This window comes from Panicum hallii, chromosome 3 (assembly GCF_002211085.1).
Source record: "Panicum hallii strain FIL2 chromosome 3, PHallii_v3.1, whole genome shotgun sequence".
Lineage (NCBI taxonomy): Eukaryota > Viridiplantae > Streptophyta > Magnoliopsida > Poales > Poaceae > Panicum > Panicum hallii.
The window spans coordinates 18,636,269-18,652,417 of NC_038044.1; the positions used below are offsets into that span (position 1 = coordinate 18,636,269).

At 43.1% G+C, this 16,149-nt stretch overlaps 2 protein-coding genes and 1 long non-coding RNA gene across 3 annotated transcripts; all 3 read right to left on the bottom strand.

Moving 5' to 3' along the window:
- Window positions 1-3,336: 3,336 nt before the first annotated feature.
- LOC112887679 (beta-hexosaminidase 3-like) lies at window positions 3,337-8,697 on the bottom strand. Its single transcript, XM_025953921.1, has 14 exons — window positions 8,356-8,697; window positions 8,191-8,265; window positions 7,386-7,421; window positions 7,184-7,295; window positions 6,453-6,523; window positions 6,185-6,315; window positions 5,874-5,939; window positions 5,550-5,650; window positions 5,253-5,312; window positions 5,142-5,175; window positions 4,911-5,009; window positions 4,772-4,831; window positions 4,212-4,462; window positions 3,337-3,908 (listed from the first exon to the last, which is right to left on the bottom strand). The coding sequence occupies exons 1-14, from the start codon at window positions 8,680-8,682 to the stop codon at window positions 3,742-3,744; spliced, it is 1,590 nt and encodes a 529-aa protein (XP_025809706.1). The 5' UTR covers window positions 8,683-8,697; the 3' UTR covers window positions 3,337-3,741.
- Window positions 8,698-12,822: 4,125 nt separating this feature from the next.
- On the bottom strand, window positions 12,823-13,364 carry LOC112887681. Its single transcript, XR_003227608.1, has 2 exons — window positions 13,251-13,364; window positions 12,823-13,181 (listed from the first exon to the last, which is right to left on the bottom strand). It is a non-coding gene; the product is annotated as an uncharacterized LOC112887681 (long non-coding RNA).
- Window positions 13,365-14,732: 1,368 nt separating this feature from the next.
- LOC112885310 lies at window positions 14,733-15,804 on the bottom strand. Its single transcript, XM_025950957.1, has 4 exons — window positions 15,733-15,804; window positions 15,184-15,690; window positions 14,920-15,062; window positions 14,733-14,805 (listed from the first exon to the last, which is right to left on the bottom strand). The coding sequence occupies exons 1-4, from the start codon at window positions 15,757-15,759 to the stop codon at window positions 14,733-14,735; spliced, it is 750 nt and encodes a 249-aa protein (XP_025806742.1). The 5' UTR covers window positions 15,760-15,804.
- Between the last annotated feature and the right edge of the window lie 345 nt (window positions 15,805-16,149).

Here is a 16,149-nt window from a genome sequence, read left to right on the forward strand (position 1 = left end):
ACGATAAACCAATGGAAAAATAATGTGTCTCTCAAGTCTATAAATTGTTTTTGAAAGGCTTGCAAGATCATAACAAACTTTGAATTCTTCAAGTCTCCGCACATGAATGATGAAAGTTTGAAGTTGATCTTTTATGGTCTTGCGGTCATCAAAAGAGAAGTCATCATAATAGATATCCGCAATATGAGCAAGTTTCTCAACATCAAATTTAGAGAATGAATCTCTAGGGTCAAGACAAGAAAATCCAACAAGCAATTCTGAGGACCGCTCATTAAAGCGGTGATCAAACTCCGTGGTAGGAGCATCAATTGCAGCATAGAAGATATCAACACGAAAATAATGATCTTAAGTGATATTGTTTCTCCCACCTTTTCTTGATCAACCAAATCGTGGTACTTGATCACTCATATTTAGTATTGGGATAAATTTTGAAAGGTAGAAGGCTTTTGTTTCTTCAAACAATGGTTCCCAACCTTCACTTCTCAAATTATTCAAATGTATCATCACATCAATAATCAAAGGCATAGCTTGAACAACATTTTGATCCTTCCTTTGCAAGATGAGTGAGAGCTCATCTGTAATACAAAGAATTTGCAACATCATCTTCATGATAAATACAAAGTTGAAAGACTCCATTATTTGTACCAATCCTCCTGCCCTAGATGGATTGCGCTCATCTTGATTCACAATTTCTAACACTTCTATTACTGAATCCCACATTGACTCAATACGAAGTAAAGTCTTATAATGAGATCCCTATCTTGTATCTCCAGGTCTTGCCAATGATGTTTCTTATTGTTTACCTCTCCCAGATGATATTTCTCCACTCTCTAATTTAGACAAGAGATTCAATCGATGTCTATCAAGCAATAAATCCTTCCTTTTACATGAAATGGAAGTGCTACTCACAATTAGTATCACATACTCAAAGAATTCTTCAATAGATGAGGCGCATTTTGAGACAGCAACAATTACCAATTGCAATTGATGAGCAAAATAACGGATATAGAAAGCAAAAGGGTTCTCATCTCTAATTAATTTCTTAATATCATTAAATTCTCCTCTCATATTGGAAGCACAATCATACCCTTACCCTCGTATATTTGCAACAACTAAACCATGATCATTTAACACTTCAAGTAATGCTTTCTTCAATGATTCCGATGTTGTATCCTTGACATGCTTGATACCCAAAAATCTTTCTATGACTTCCCCTTTTTTGTTCACAAATCTAACAACTATGGCCATTTGCTTTTTGATAGATATATCACGTGATTCATCAATAAGAATAGAGAATAGACAACCCCCTATTTCTTCCTTTATTGCCTTTGTGATTGCTTGTGCACAAGAGTTTGCAAGGTCTTTTTGAATCATACCGGAAGTTATTTTTGCATTTTTTGGACACAACTCATCAAAAGCACGTTTCACTTCCTCATTCCTTTCCTTGTACCAATCAAGCATTTTCAAAAAGTTGACCTTATTCAATGAAGTAGAAGTTTCATCATGCCCCCGAAACGGCTCACCTTGCAATGCAAGATAAGCAACAATACTCAAGAAAACTTCCACTCAGGTTTCATATTTGACCGATGCATCTTTCGTATGAGTTGACACCCTATTTCTTACACTTGCTCTTTGGTTATCAAAATCATGATATGATGTTGCTGCAAAGTTATGAATGCTACTAGGCCCACCAACATGTTTTGGAAGTGCTAAATAACCATTCTTCCATTGCGAGAACCTGACTTTTGTAAAAGCATCGTGACCAAATTTCTCTTCTATTCGATCATGTCTAAAAAGATAGCAATAGAAGCAATAAGTTTTATTCTTCTCCACACTATATTCCAACCAATTGTATTGCTTAAACCATTTCTTTTGAAAACTTCTACTATCATTCGAGGTAGGAAACTTATGATCCATTGGTTGAAAAGGATCTTTAGCTATAAAAGCCCTTCTAACTTCATCTCTTATATTAGGGGCAAAATAATCAATTGAAATACAAAGTTCTGGATCCGATATGATATAGTCCAGGTTGAACTCGGTTATACCTTCTTGAACCTCTGCTTGAGCAACTTCATCTTCTACACCAGTTGTTGCTTGAGCAAATTCATCTTCTGCACCGGTTGTTACAAGCGCAAAATTATCTTGCCCATCTTGAGCCTCTTGTTGAGCAATTCCACTACCACAAGTATTTGGTTGTCTACTTGAACCACTAGAACCAGTGCCAAAATAGCTTTTTAAACCTGTAAAAATGAAATCAATTATCAGTCAATGTAAAAGTGAAATGAATAAATCAATTTTTGCAAATCACAAGAATACCTTTTTGAGATATCTTTCCTTTTACGTTTCCATTACCAGCCATCTCTTACTGGCCACTGGGCAGCAGAGTCGGGCAGAGGGGGGCGGACTCGCGGAGGCGCAGGGGAAGCCGGGAAGGGCGGGCCTCGGGGGCAGAGGGCAGGGGGCATTGCCGTGGTGGTACTGCAGCCTGCGCTGGGCGCCTGAGCCGCTGGGGGCAGGCCGGCAGGGGCAGCCGAGGAAGGGCGGCGGTGGTGCCGCGGTGGAGCCGATGCTTCATGCTCGAGGGAGTCGATGCCAAGACCGAGAAAGAAGGGGGCGGCGGCTAGGGTAGCGGAGACGGGACTCAGGACTTGGGAGTCGCTCGGTGGCAGTCGTGTTCGCGTCTAGTGTTGGAGGACGGGAGTCGGGAGCAATCTGCTGCCTGCTGGGCCGGGCTGGAAGCGAACGATGCACTCTAAATTTTTTTCTCCCGAGCGTAGGTATGGCCGTTGCCATACCTTGCCACACAAGGAGCTCCGCCACTGGTTTTATTTCACTTTATACGTTCGTGCCATACCTTGCCACACAAGGAGCTCCGCCACTAGTTTCATTTCACTGTATACGTTCAAGTGTGTGAGTAGTAATCGGTATTGGAAGTGCGATCCGGTGATTTGAATCAACAAGCTTTGTTAGAAATGCTCATAAAGAAGCATGGTTTTAAATTACCGGCTAAAGTGTTTAGCGGCAGGACCGCCGTTACAGCGCCTAGCCGGTTATAGCCGACATTTAGCTATAGTCGGTTTTAGCGGACTATAACGAATGCCAACTATTTAAAACTTTGAAAGGAAGTCCTTCCACTTTGCCTTTATAGATGCTAACACTTCTTCCTCCGTTGATATATGAAACCAAATCTTGCTATTTATGATCGCACACTGAAAGTAAAAAAAAGGAGCAGATATCTCCAAATGGATGCACAACATCGGATGCAGAATGCCATTAGAACATCCTGCTGGTCCGCCCTACACTGATTCCTCATAATTGCTCGGGTGGCAAATGGGATGCCTGAAATGATGTTTATTTTCCTCCTCTATGAATCCTCCATGAATAAGAGGGTGTTTGTTTTTCACGGACTAAATTTTAGTCCCGTCATATCGGATGTTTGGACACCAAGTAGCAGTATTAAATATAAGCTAATTACAAAATAAATTACATAAATGGAGGCTAATTCGCGAGACGAATCCAGAACTGATTTGACCATGTTGTGCTACAGTAAACATGTGATAATGATGGATTAATTAGAGGTTAATAGATTCGTCTCGTGAATTAGCACCAACTTATATAATTAGTTTTATAGTTAGCTCATGTTTAATCCTCCTATTTGACATCCAAACATCTGATTTGACCCGAACTAAAAATTAATCTCTGGATCCAAGCACCCCCCTGATATGGACCTGGTATGAATATCTACTGCCTTAGACAGGAACCAGGTTCCGACGGCGCTGAACGACCATAACCAGCTAGCGGTGCAGCAGCAACCCCTCTCTGATTCAGCAAGCACCTGAAGCGTGCCAATCTTGCAGCGACTGATCCCGCGTCCTTCGCAAGCTTCTCAATGGGTGTCCACAGCCGCTCTTCAAATCAATAAGTGTTTTGGTGAGTAAAAGCAACTTGATGCAGAAACAGCGGGTTATACAAAATTTAAGCTACTTTGTGTTTTGTGTGAGAACTCAAATCAAAACTACACGTGTTAATGAGTTTGTAGCTATGAGTGTTTAGAAACCTGATAGAGTGATTATGCCTTTCATACTATGCAAGTGTGATGCAGACATGAGATGCTTCATTGTATACTACCTTTGCTATTTTATAAGAATGAATCTGTTAAACTCTTAATGTAGGTACAACAAGAAGATGAAAACATATTTAGCTAATCATACCTGCAGCTGCTGCAGCACGTGGCCAAATGGTTTGCTGAATGTCTGATGCATCTATGTGTTCACCCCACATGCATACCTCACCACCAAGAACCAATCTCTGCTGTTCCGGGTTGTGGATATTTGTCAATGGTTCATTCATGTAAAATCCTTCCCATGTAGCATCCAGGTGATCTAGGTACCACTTATCCTGGTTGCTTACAATGCATCTCAGACCAGCAGTAACCACTTTCTCTGCAACTCCACTTCCAAGCCTGCCAATTTATGAGGAAAAACTAGCAGTTAAGCAGATGGGATAACTGGTTACTTCATTATGTGATTGCACTAAATATGTCCCTGTTATCCTATTATTTAGGGGTGTGAAAATTTCCATAGCCCTCTAGTCAGAACTGCGGATATAAGTTACTGAAGTTTTTTTAATTAAGAAGAATTATGAATATTTTTCACTAATAGATTTGTTGGTGCAATTTGGCCTGGGGTGCATGGCAAGCTAGCTGTTATTTTCCAACAAGGATGCTAGTCAATATTTCTCAAGTGCCAGCCAATAGGCTGTGAGGAGATACCAGTTATGCACCACAGTTTTACGATCCAACTTGTCTCCAAAGTTGTTAAATGTCTCTTCCCTACAAGGATGAGAAACTGTTTGTTAGAACTAGCCGGAAAATTTAAATCTGCAGAAACTAGTAACACCAGTCACCCTACCAGTTAATAATGTCATAACCATGTGATATGGCTATCTTTTGAGTTCTCAGTACAAAATATCTGTAGGCATCAGATTCATTCATGCCATGCTGAATCAACCTGCAAACCAGGAAACTTTTGGTCAGATTGGATGCTGATCATGGCAGGTTGTACCGATGACAACAAACAGAAAGGTTATCAAGTTAACGTATTTTCCTATTTTCTCTTTCCTGGGATAAGATAAGTACATACCATGATTTAATGCGTGGTGTGGTAGTCCAGCAACCTGAAATCATGATACAGCATTAATAGATTCAAACATAATATACTAGCTATACAGAGTACAGACTTCTGCAAGCTTACTTGTATTTACTTCATCTCCTCCTAAATGGACAAACTTGAACTTAAAAATCTTGCTGAAATCTGAAAATACAACCAAAGTTAATAACATTGAGTTAGTATTAAATGAGGTCATTATGTTATTTTCTCCTATGATTGACAATTCTGGCCATTCAAGTATATTTTTTTGTTGCTGAATTTTATTACAAAGTGCATTTTTTGTGACAAAGCCACGAAGATGTATTTTAGTTGATCTTTCGAGCATTGACTTTGGGGGGGGGGGGGGTCTAAATATCGAATAATTTCTTGACAGTACATGACCTGAAAGAATTCCGTTAATCACTTGGAATGTGAAGTCGTTGCTGACATCAAGCGGTTCTTTACATATAGCTGATGGCCACAATGATGGATATCCGACACCCCTGAAACAAGAGAAGTGCAGCAAATTTTAACAAACTTTAGGTATGCTCAATCTTAAATCTATTTTTACTATTTCATTAGTAAGACAAAATGTTCTTTCTACCTACGAACAATATAATGTGAGTTACAGTGCATAAAAAATAAATATTAAATTTTGTATCATTATAACTTTGACAATTGTGATCCATTTCTAGAGCAGAATAGTTGTACGAATTAATATCTTACCATGAGAGAGCATGACCAGGTACATCAATCTCAGCCAAGACATTCACACCTCGTTTTTCAGCATACCTGTGAGTTCCTGGTAAGTCATCTTAACTTGGAGAAATCCGGCAGCATAGCTAAATGATCTCTATAGTTGAGTCTAGGCAAAAGGTGAATAACATATAGGGTTCTTTTGAGTTTCCTTTTCATAAGTAAAGTTGTTTTTGCAAAGTTTTGCTGCCATGTTGCTGTTTATCACTTAAAAGTCTAGGTTTAGATGTCAAATGATTACTGAGATATAGTTCCTGTACAATGACAAAAGCAGGACTCACTGTACAATGTCGATAGCATCATCAAATGTATATCTCTCTGAATAAGAGTATGCACCATTCCATAATTTTGGGTACGAAGGTATTTGAAGGGGAAATGATTGCTCATCCACGATATGCCAATGAAGAACGTTCTGCGTGATGATAGATTGCACAGATCACACTTAGCCGGAACTAGTTTAAGAAAATTATGTTTAAGAACTTTTCAGTGAAGAAAATAGTAGCAGTAAGGACTAATGAACTTGCTTTGCATGTGGAAAGGCAAATATACCAGTTTACTGAAGGTCATTGAATCAATTACACTTTTTATCACTGGGACAGGAAGATAATGCCTTGAAGTATCTGTAGAATACAATGCACAAGTTAATATCGATGCTTCTCTTCAAACAATTTGTTGATAATAGATGAGCTATTAGATCAACTTTGTCACATGAAGAAAACTTGGGTTAAGGTGCATTGTGCATATAAGATTTTTGAATGTAGAAAGCAAAAAGCTTGTGCTAAGCAATCTTACAATTGTTCTTCATGGTGATTGTCAAGGGATTAATAACAATGTGATGAATAAATGATGTATATGGTTGTGTGCATAAATTTAAGAGGTAGAGATGAGAGAACTCTGCTATTTTTCAGATTTGTTATGACATGGTTAATTGTTAGTGTATTCTTATAGTTCTACTGATTGTATTCAAGAACAGTGTAGTTTTACTGTGTCACAGAGTGTGTCACCATCGGTCTTGCTTATTCCCTCTATCCCGTATCAATTAGGTGTCTTGGATGAAGTTATTTAAGTGTACTGTGATTCATGGCTTTACTATCCAGTTTTGTTTCCAGAATATATTAATTAATGCTTTATATAAGAGCAGAAAGACAAATTGCATTGTTTTCAACCAATAGAAGCAACATTGATGATCTGGAATCAGCTGCGATAAGTTCATTTAGAAGCTTGTTACTCTGAATATGATTGCCGTTACTAGAATTGATGCAAAATTCAGACTAGCATACCAATCAGAAGCCCTCGGTAATGAAACCTCGGCATGTCCATGATAGTCCAAGGAGCTGAATGAAGTTCAATCAGCCTTGCATTGAAATCAAAGTTGCATAATTGGCTAAATGTCTGCAAGAATACAAAAAATACAGTTAGATATCTTGGAAGTAATAACTGGGCGAACTGTCTATACTCATACATAGGTCTCATTTGAGTTACCTCCAAGGCGTGAAGTGCTCCGAAAACCGTTTGAGCCTGCAAAATATTATGACATGGCATCAACTATGTGTCACAATTTTTACAGTGAATAAGTTATTGCAGTAAGTGACATCAGGAGATAAGAATGGTATGTGCCATTTTTTATTTTATTTTTTCCTCTGCTTTTGATGAGTCATAAGAAACTAATCGGTTTAGTGCAAATTGTTTTTATTTGTATTTCAACCACATGAGGTGTTGCATGGATATTACATAGTTCTTCATAGATGTTAGTTGCCTGATTCGTATTATACGGCAGAGGAATCCGGTAGTTTATGTGTTCATGACCAGCGCTCTGTGCCAGCGGAGACAATGTTGGTGGAGTTGGTGGTACAGGCCACAGGGCAACTGCTTCCGCAGAGCAGAGGAGACGCTAAAAGCATGTATCGTCGAAGCACACTGCTATTTTCCCCACTTTTTGGATATAATTCTTAACCCTCCTACGCTTCTTCAGAGAAAGGAAAGCAAGCGACCAATTTGTACAGCGGGCATTGCATATTTCTAAGGCGGATGCGGTGTCTGTGTCATCATCCGGGTACAGTCTCGATCAAACGCGGCGTGTGACATAAACACTTGTGTCGTCTGGTTCCCCATGAAAATAGCAATTCTTTTTTAAGAAAAGAAAATAGTAATTCCACTTCTTTTCTTCTCCATGCATCCATTCACAGAAGGGAAGAAATCTGTGGGCTCTAGATCTTTCAGCACCTGATATGTGCTCTGCCAAGTTCCTACCACAGGCATTGAGATTGGGCAATGCATTTTCACTGACCTCGATCTGCGCGTACAGCGGGTTCCCGGTCGCAGGCACGGACAGCATGTACGATTCGTCCACCCCGAAGTTGAGCTGCAGAATTGAAGAAGCCCAATCAGAATGATGCAGAGGAGAAGCAGTCCTCTCCTGCAGCTTAAGTGCCCATCAGACTTGCGTGCGCACCTCGTCGTTGGGCGAGCGAACGACGACGCGGACGCCGGCGAGCACAGGCGATCCCCGGCCGTCGTAGCTCCCGTTGATGGCATGATCGAGCTCCACGACGGCGACCATCCGCTGGAACGCCTCCCTGAGGATGCCCCTCCCGTCGGAGTAGTTGCTCCCGGCCGTGGACAGCTTGAGGTCCCTGCTGACAAGGAGCGTCTGCGCCCCGCGGGCCACCGACGCCGGCATCGGCCACAGGTCGACGCGCCCGGCGCCAGCGCAAGGCCCGACCGCCGCCGCCGCCGCCGCCGCGAGCAGCGCCAGCAGCAGCCTCGCAGCCGACGCCATCTCCGCCAAAGCTTCGCAGGCTCGCGAGCAGCGCCAGAGGCAGAGAGAGCACGAGCGGCCGGTACAGAGCACCGTGTCGTGTCGCGCCGCGCCGCGCCGCTACAGGACCCACCCACTCGTCGGATGATATGTTGTATATATATATATATATATATAAACAAAACGCAGCTGGAGTGGAAGGGAACGTGACAAGGAGACGGATGGATTGGATGGAGAGCGAGCGGGTGACAGGGATCGCGCACCCACTGATCGGACGAGCACCGGTAACTGGCCGGAGCCGCGCAGGCTGGCAGCACGAACTGCCGGAGCTAAAATCCGAAAGCGCCGGCCGGCCGGGCCGCGGAGGAGGGAAAAGGCGCGGCCTTTTGCGGTGTCCCGGGCGGGCGGGGGAGTGGGAAGCCGGCGGGTACGAGTAGACGACGATAATGTGCCAGCAAACAACCACCAAAGGGAAGGGAAAAGGAGGCCGCTGCTTGGGGCACCATTTGGATTTGGATGCCATGCCAATGGTGGTGACAGGGTGTCTGTGCACCAAGGACACGTGGACAATTCACTTTTGGGGATCGGAGATGCGGCGCGTCCTCGAGTCGAGCATGTCGTTTGGCGGTGACATGGGTTTGGTGTGGGGACTGGGGAGGGGAGGAGAGGGGTTCGGGTAGGAGGAGAAATGGAGGGGAGGTGGTGGTGGGGTAGAGCCAGAGGACGCGGTGATCTAGGATGATGCTTGTGAAAGGAAACGAGAAGCACAAAGCAGGGGTGGAAAGGAAAGCAAGGGATCCGGTAGCTTGGCTAGGGCGGGTAGGTGCAGCAGCTTACCGCCAAACGCTAGCACGCGTAGATCCAAACGCCGATCTGGATCGCACTGCCTTTTACAGTGATCATGTCTGCAGATGAGTGGTTAACTCGGTAAAAAAGTGTTCGATGGAGCAGAGGGCTCCAAACATGAAACATGCGATGCTAATTGAAGCGGTCTGGTTTATCCGGCAACCAGAAGGAGCTGCACGTCGCATCTTTAATTTGGAGCGCGGGAAGCCGTGTGATCTTTGCTACCTGATTCTGATTCCGGCGGGAGCACTGGAGCTGCGGCCTGCCGTAGCAGCAGGAGCAGTAAACAGCGCGCGCGGCCGGCGGCACAGGCTGACAGCAACATTGGATGTGGAGTATTAATGGGCGCTGTAGCAGCTCACATGTAGCTGTCCCATCCGCTCTCCCCATGGCCGGCGCCAACTGACACGTGATTGGCCCTGACCCGGGTGCCGCGTCTTGCTTCTGCCTCCTGCATCGACGAGTGCTTCGGTTCGCCGAACTCGTTGAGAAGGGAATCGCCGAATGGGCGCGCAGATGATCGATGCCTGCACTGCACTGCACACTTTTGTTTTTTTAAAAAAACTGCGTTTGTTCCACTGGCTAGTACCGAAATATACTGCTGTAGCCTGATTGTCTTGTCCTTGTTCCTTCCTTTATCCTCTCGCGGTACGATTTGGTAGGATCAACCGATCAAACTCTACACTGCTGATGGTGACTGATGATGACGCTGGATAGGGCAGCCGGGAGCGTGGGGAGACATCTAGCAGTGATCGTGCCAGGGCCCAAGTGCGAGGATGCGGACCTGAGTCGGATTACTAGACCTGATAGTAAATTAGCACTCCTCCAGCTTTTTATATCCACATGGATATATACAGCCAGTAATTACAAGAACGCTTAGACTCTAAACCTCAACATGAGGATTACAAACACGAGAAAGAAAGCTCTAAAACAAAGAAAGAAAGCTAGAAGACTATGTTTTAATCTTCTTCGTTCACGTTTCAGTCTTGCAATACGTTTACACAGCATCAATTCAAGACATCTCTCGTCTACTTATAAACTTGAAGTCTATATTGTCTGCTGCTTGCCAAAACCTTTTATGTAGAAACCACATAGGAGAGGGCTCGTCGACGGCAAGGGTTTCTGCATGAGCCACCCCTGGAGGGCAACGCGGACGGCGCCATGCCCAAAAGATAGGTGGACATGCTAATAACATGCTAATGCTAATGGAGTAGGTTAAAATGGATTTTATGGAGGGGGATGGTAAAATATGTTTAGATGGGTTAAAATAGGTTATAAATTAGTGGGACGTGTAAGGGTTTGCCCTAAATGCGGTGAGCAGTTTGGAGCGGATTTAAAATAGATCTTTAAAATTTAGCTGCATGTATGTTGGTCGAATGTAAGATTTAAATTTCATTGTAAGATTCTATATGACACGTGATGGTCCTGATCCAACTCTCGTGCTGCGTCTCTTACTATCCATTCTACCACAGATGATGCTTTGGTAAGCCGAACTCATTGAGAAAGGAATCGCCAGATCAGCGTGTAGATGATCAGTGCCTGTACTGCACTACACACTTTTCTTTTTTAAAAAAAATGTGTTCATTCCATTGGCTACTACTACTGTAGCCTGAATGTATTGTCCTTGTCCCCTTCCTTTCCTCTCTTGCAGCGAATTTGGGGGATCAAATTTTATACAATACTATTTCATCTATCAGCACAAGGGGTGTTTGGATCCGAGGACTAAACTTTAGTTCATATCACATCGAATATTTTGTTACTAATTAGGAGTATTAAATATATATTTAATTATAAAACTAATTACACATATGGAGGCTATTTCGCAAGATAAATCTATTAAGCCTAATTAATCCATCATTGGCGCATGTTTACTGTATCACCATTCGTCTCGCAAATTAGCCTCCGTCAGCGTATTAATTTTATATTTAATCTATATTTAATACTCTAGCCTCCGTCAGTATATTTAATTTTATAATTAATCTATATTTAATACTCCTCGTAACCAGACATGGGCTATAACCATGGATCCAAACAACCCCCTAAGTTTGCTAGCAAGCCGGGCGTCACTTCAGTGCTGGCGTGTTGCGCTGGGCCAAAAGCTATTTGGGCCGTCGACTTGGACCCGAAACGCCATTCGTCTTCCTCCAGCCGTCAGACACCACCAGAACGCCGCTCTGAGCTTCAGTTGAAGCTCCGGCCGCCTGGAACACCATGGGGGAGGGGGTTGTGGTCCAACGGTAGCTGGGGCAGCTGCCCCACCCTGCAGTATGGGGAGCTACGCCTCTGCCTGTACATGACGTTGGCTTGGTGGATTGCAACCTTAAAATGTATTTTCCTTCCAAACCATGAATATATTTTTAAATCCGATTAAATCATGGTGTTAATGAGAATTAATCCAACACAATGAGATCAAACATGAATATGTTTTATTATTATTTTTAAAAGTGAACCTTTTGAATGAACTATTTCAACATTTTCATACCAAATGTTAAACTAGTTTATCTGAAATGTTGAATTAGTTTTCATGGATTGTCGAATCAAGTTTTTAAAATGTTGATATCTAATAGATGTACAAAATCTTGAACTAGTTTATCTGAATGATATTGTGAAATAAAAATGTTGAGTACATTAGCTCAATATTTTCTGTGAAACGTTGAATAAGATTGAAATTGTTGAGTTTTTTAAAACGTATGAAATATGTACTAAAAAAGGAGAAAAAAAGAAACATCTCTAACCTGTGTATCTGTATGTGGTTTGAGCCTCCCACATAGGTACTCCCGCAGCTTCCGGTGGGCTCCACTCTGGCATTGGGGGCTGGCGGTGCGTTTGCCTGCTGGAAGGAAACGCCTGCGCAAGCTTTTGACAGCGGGAGAAGACCGGAACTACTAGTGGGCCGTCACGGATTGACGTTGGGCCACTAGTTGGGTTTAAAGGTACACAGATTATCTATCTTCCGCAAGATACACAGGAGCTCCCGGCCTCATTCTCACTCTCAGCCCCACCCCTCCCGATTCAGCCTTAGCGGCGGCGCATTGGCCGAGCCATCGAGCGCACGCCCGCAGCCCCGACCTCCGCCTGGCTCCCGCACGGCCGCAAGCCCGCGGCTCGCATCCGCCGTCGGCCGTCCCAGCCTCGCGGTCCCGCGCGGGCGCGTGGCCGCACGGCGGCCTTCGGCCGTCCCGTTCCCGTTCCCACTGTCTTCTCCTCATCTCCCTCCCAGTTCCGGCCGCCCGGAGAGAATTGGCTTTTTCCACCGCCAAGAGGTGGCTTTGTCAAATTGCCACCGATTTCTTTGGCTTCGCCAAATTGCCATGCAGAATATTAACATCTTATTTTTTCTACCATCAGGCCATTACATTTCATTTCCATATTTATAGCCACATCAAAGGACGAATTTGCCCCTGCTAACTGACCATACCAGTACCAAATACACTTGACTATCAGTGCACATCAGTACAAATTCGATACAAGGAAAACATACAGATACATTAGTACAATTAATAGTGGTTGAGCTCACAGCTTCCTTCTTGGAGTAATTTTTTTGTCTGGGCTCTTTTTACCTTTTTTTCTTTGGAGTAGTCTTCTTTGCTGGACTTGCAGTGGCCTCCTGGACGTTTGTTGTAGAAGTGGCAGGTTGTGAGGAAGTGCCCTCACCAAACAAGAATGCAAGGCGGCTGCATAAAAAACACTTTAGAAATATTTTAAAATATGGCAGTAATGGATGTAAGTAGACCATACCTTACCTTCTAGTTATCCTACCAGGGCTATCTCTCAGTATTTGGTCCCTAATTGGCATTTGTGTTGTGGTCACTGAATCTTTTCTCTGCTTTGTTGTATTTTTCATAGGCTTCCTCTTCCTGCAGCAAAATAATATATTATTCTTGATAGATTAAGGTTACAATAAGGTTATTTGTAGTTTTACTTGCCTTTTCTTAGTTCCATTTAGTGGATATTTGTAGGTAGCTTGTCTGTGGCCCTTCTCTCCACATCTCTTGCAAGTGACCGGTTCTCTAACCATCTTCTTCCCTTTATCATTTGCTGGAGCTGAGTTGTCAGGGTTCCCATCAACAATATTGTTGTCATTAGAGACATTCTTAACACCTTTTTTTTCTGTGACCTCCTTCAAGGCAGGACTTGAACCTCAGTTTTCTTTGCCTCCCCACATTCCTCTTGGTAAGTGGGGCACACACAGAGAATGGAAGATGCACCTCAGGCCATTGTGACTTGTCTGTCAGTGGCTCAATCTCCCTATCGTATGCAGCTTGGAACATGCACACAGAGAAATAAGGATGCATATATTGTTCCATATCAATATTTTTCTGTGTTGTTAGGAATGCCAAAGTATGAGGACAAGGTTTCCCAGTGTGCTGCCACTCTTGACAAGTACAAGTATTTTCATTCAGCTTCACTCTGTGTCTTTCACCACCTTTGCTGTAGTCTACAACCTCTGCACTCCAACTACTAGACCCAACAACCTTCAAATGACCCAAACCTCTAGTGTTTGCCTTAAGCTGAACCATTACAGCAGGAAGAATCTTTTCTGTAGGGAGCCTTTCTGCAATCCTCCTCCTCTTGCTCCATAGAATCATTATCATCTCCCTCACTTTGTCAGCTAGTTCAGCAACTGGTAAGTCCTTAATACCTCTGATCCATTTATTGAACACCTTAGCTAAATTGTTAGTTATGAAGTCACACTTGATTTCTGGGTTGAAACCACATCTGTACCACAATAGAGAATGGAACTGTTTCATCCACTTCCATATGTCATATGACTCACTGAAAATTGCAGCCATGTGTTGTGTAAACACCTCCTCTCTATAAGCTCTTGCTGCTGGATAAATCCTACCAAATCGTTGAAATCTCTTCTGGAAATTCTTCATAAGGTGAAAGAAACACTCCCTCTGTTCAGCTGTAGGGAAGACTTTTTGCACAGAGTTCTCTAGTCCTTTGCAAGCATCTGTGCAGATAGCAAGGAGCGGCAACTCTCCAATTGCCTGCTTTAATTCATTCATGAACCAAATCCAATTATCTTCTGTCTCTGAAGCTATGAATCCAAAAGCTAATGGGTACATCCACGTGTGCCCATCTACTGCTATAGCAGAAGCTAAATGTCCATTCCACCTTCCATTCAATGCTGTGGAATCTATACTCAAATAGGGCCTACACCCTTCTTTAAATCCATCAATACATGGCTTCAGGGCACAGAAAAAATGATGAAAATATACTTAACCATCTACCTGAAAAGTATCAATTTCAACAACACTTCTAGGCATTCTCTTTAGTACCTCAGCCTTCCACCTAAACAATAACTCAAAACTGTCAGACCATTTTCCATAAACCTTGTCCAATGCAATTTCTCTACCCCTCCATACAGTGTCATACAAAAGAGTGACACGGTATTGTTGTTATAACTTATCCTGCAACTCTTTAGCACCCATGTCTAGTGTCACTCTAAGTATACTTTCAGCCTTGCTAGCAACCCAATTCTTTGATGGTGTAGTGGTCCTCATTCTGCTGCTTGATGTACAATTATGCTCGTCAACTAAAACTGTAACCTGCATTCCATTCCAAGGCAAAATTAGTTAGTTTAAGTAATAGATATACCATATACATGCATGTGAAAAAGTAAAGTAGTAGACATCAATTAGTTAGTAAAGACAGTAGTTCCATATGCACCTTAGTGCTTTTGTTGTCATCCTGCCGAGTTCCAACAATCCTCCAAGTGCAGTCTGCACTAGACTTGCAAAATCCTCTAAACCTCTTCTTGTCAGATTTTTCTGTGCCTAGTGCAAATTCTTTGTTGATTGCAAGCTGCCTCACAGCCATCCTAAAATCAGTCATTGTTGGGTATATAGTCCCAAGATCCATGCTTGGATGATCCTTATCACATGCTATGATAACTTCATCTGGAATGCTATCAGTGACAGGAATAGCAGCACCTACTGTATCATCACTTTGTACAGTTCTGTGCATTGCTCTCACCATTTGATTGTCCTCCTCTCTTTTCTGTGCCCTCTCATCTTCATCCCTTAAACCCAACATGACATACAACTGCTCCTCACTAACAATTTCCATCCTATCTTCCTCATCTTGCCCCATAACTTGCAGGCTGTTCCAATCTATCTCAGGAAGCGCATTTTGAAGACCAAGAGTAGGTTCTGATAGCAAATTGTTCCATTCTATCTGACCAAGAGTAGGTTTTGATAGCAAATTGTTCCATTCTATCTGCGGGTGCACAGGTTCTACTACCATATTTTGACCATCTACATCGCCCAATGATTGATCTTGACTGGCTACTAAGCACGGCCTCAGTTGAAAATAATGAAAAAATAGGAATTGACTTCGGTTAGTTCCTCCTAGTCGCAGTAGTGTGACAACAATCACAATTAGCACAAAGGAAAAAAACTTACGTAGCACGAACATCCTCTGGGTCACAATCCATGCCACCAGTTTGACCTAGGGTTTGGTGGGATTCCGATTTTAATCCAAATCTTATGCAAAAATAAAGGAGAGGCTTTACGGAACGGATTCAAACCTGGCAGGGGCAACGCCGTGCTGCGTCGCCGGAGGGGGAGGGGACGGACAGAGCAGCAGCCTAGGCGGTGACGGGAGCGCGCCTCCCCGGTGACGGGAGCGCGCCTC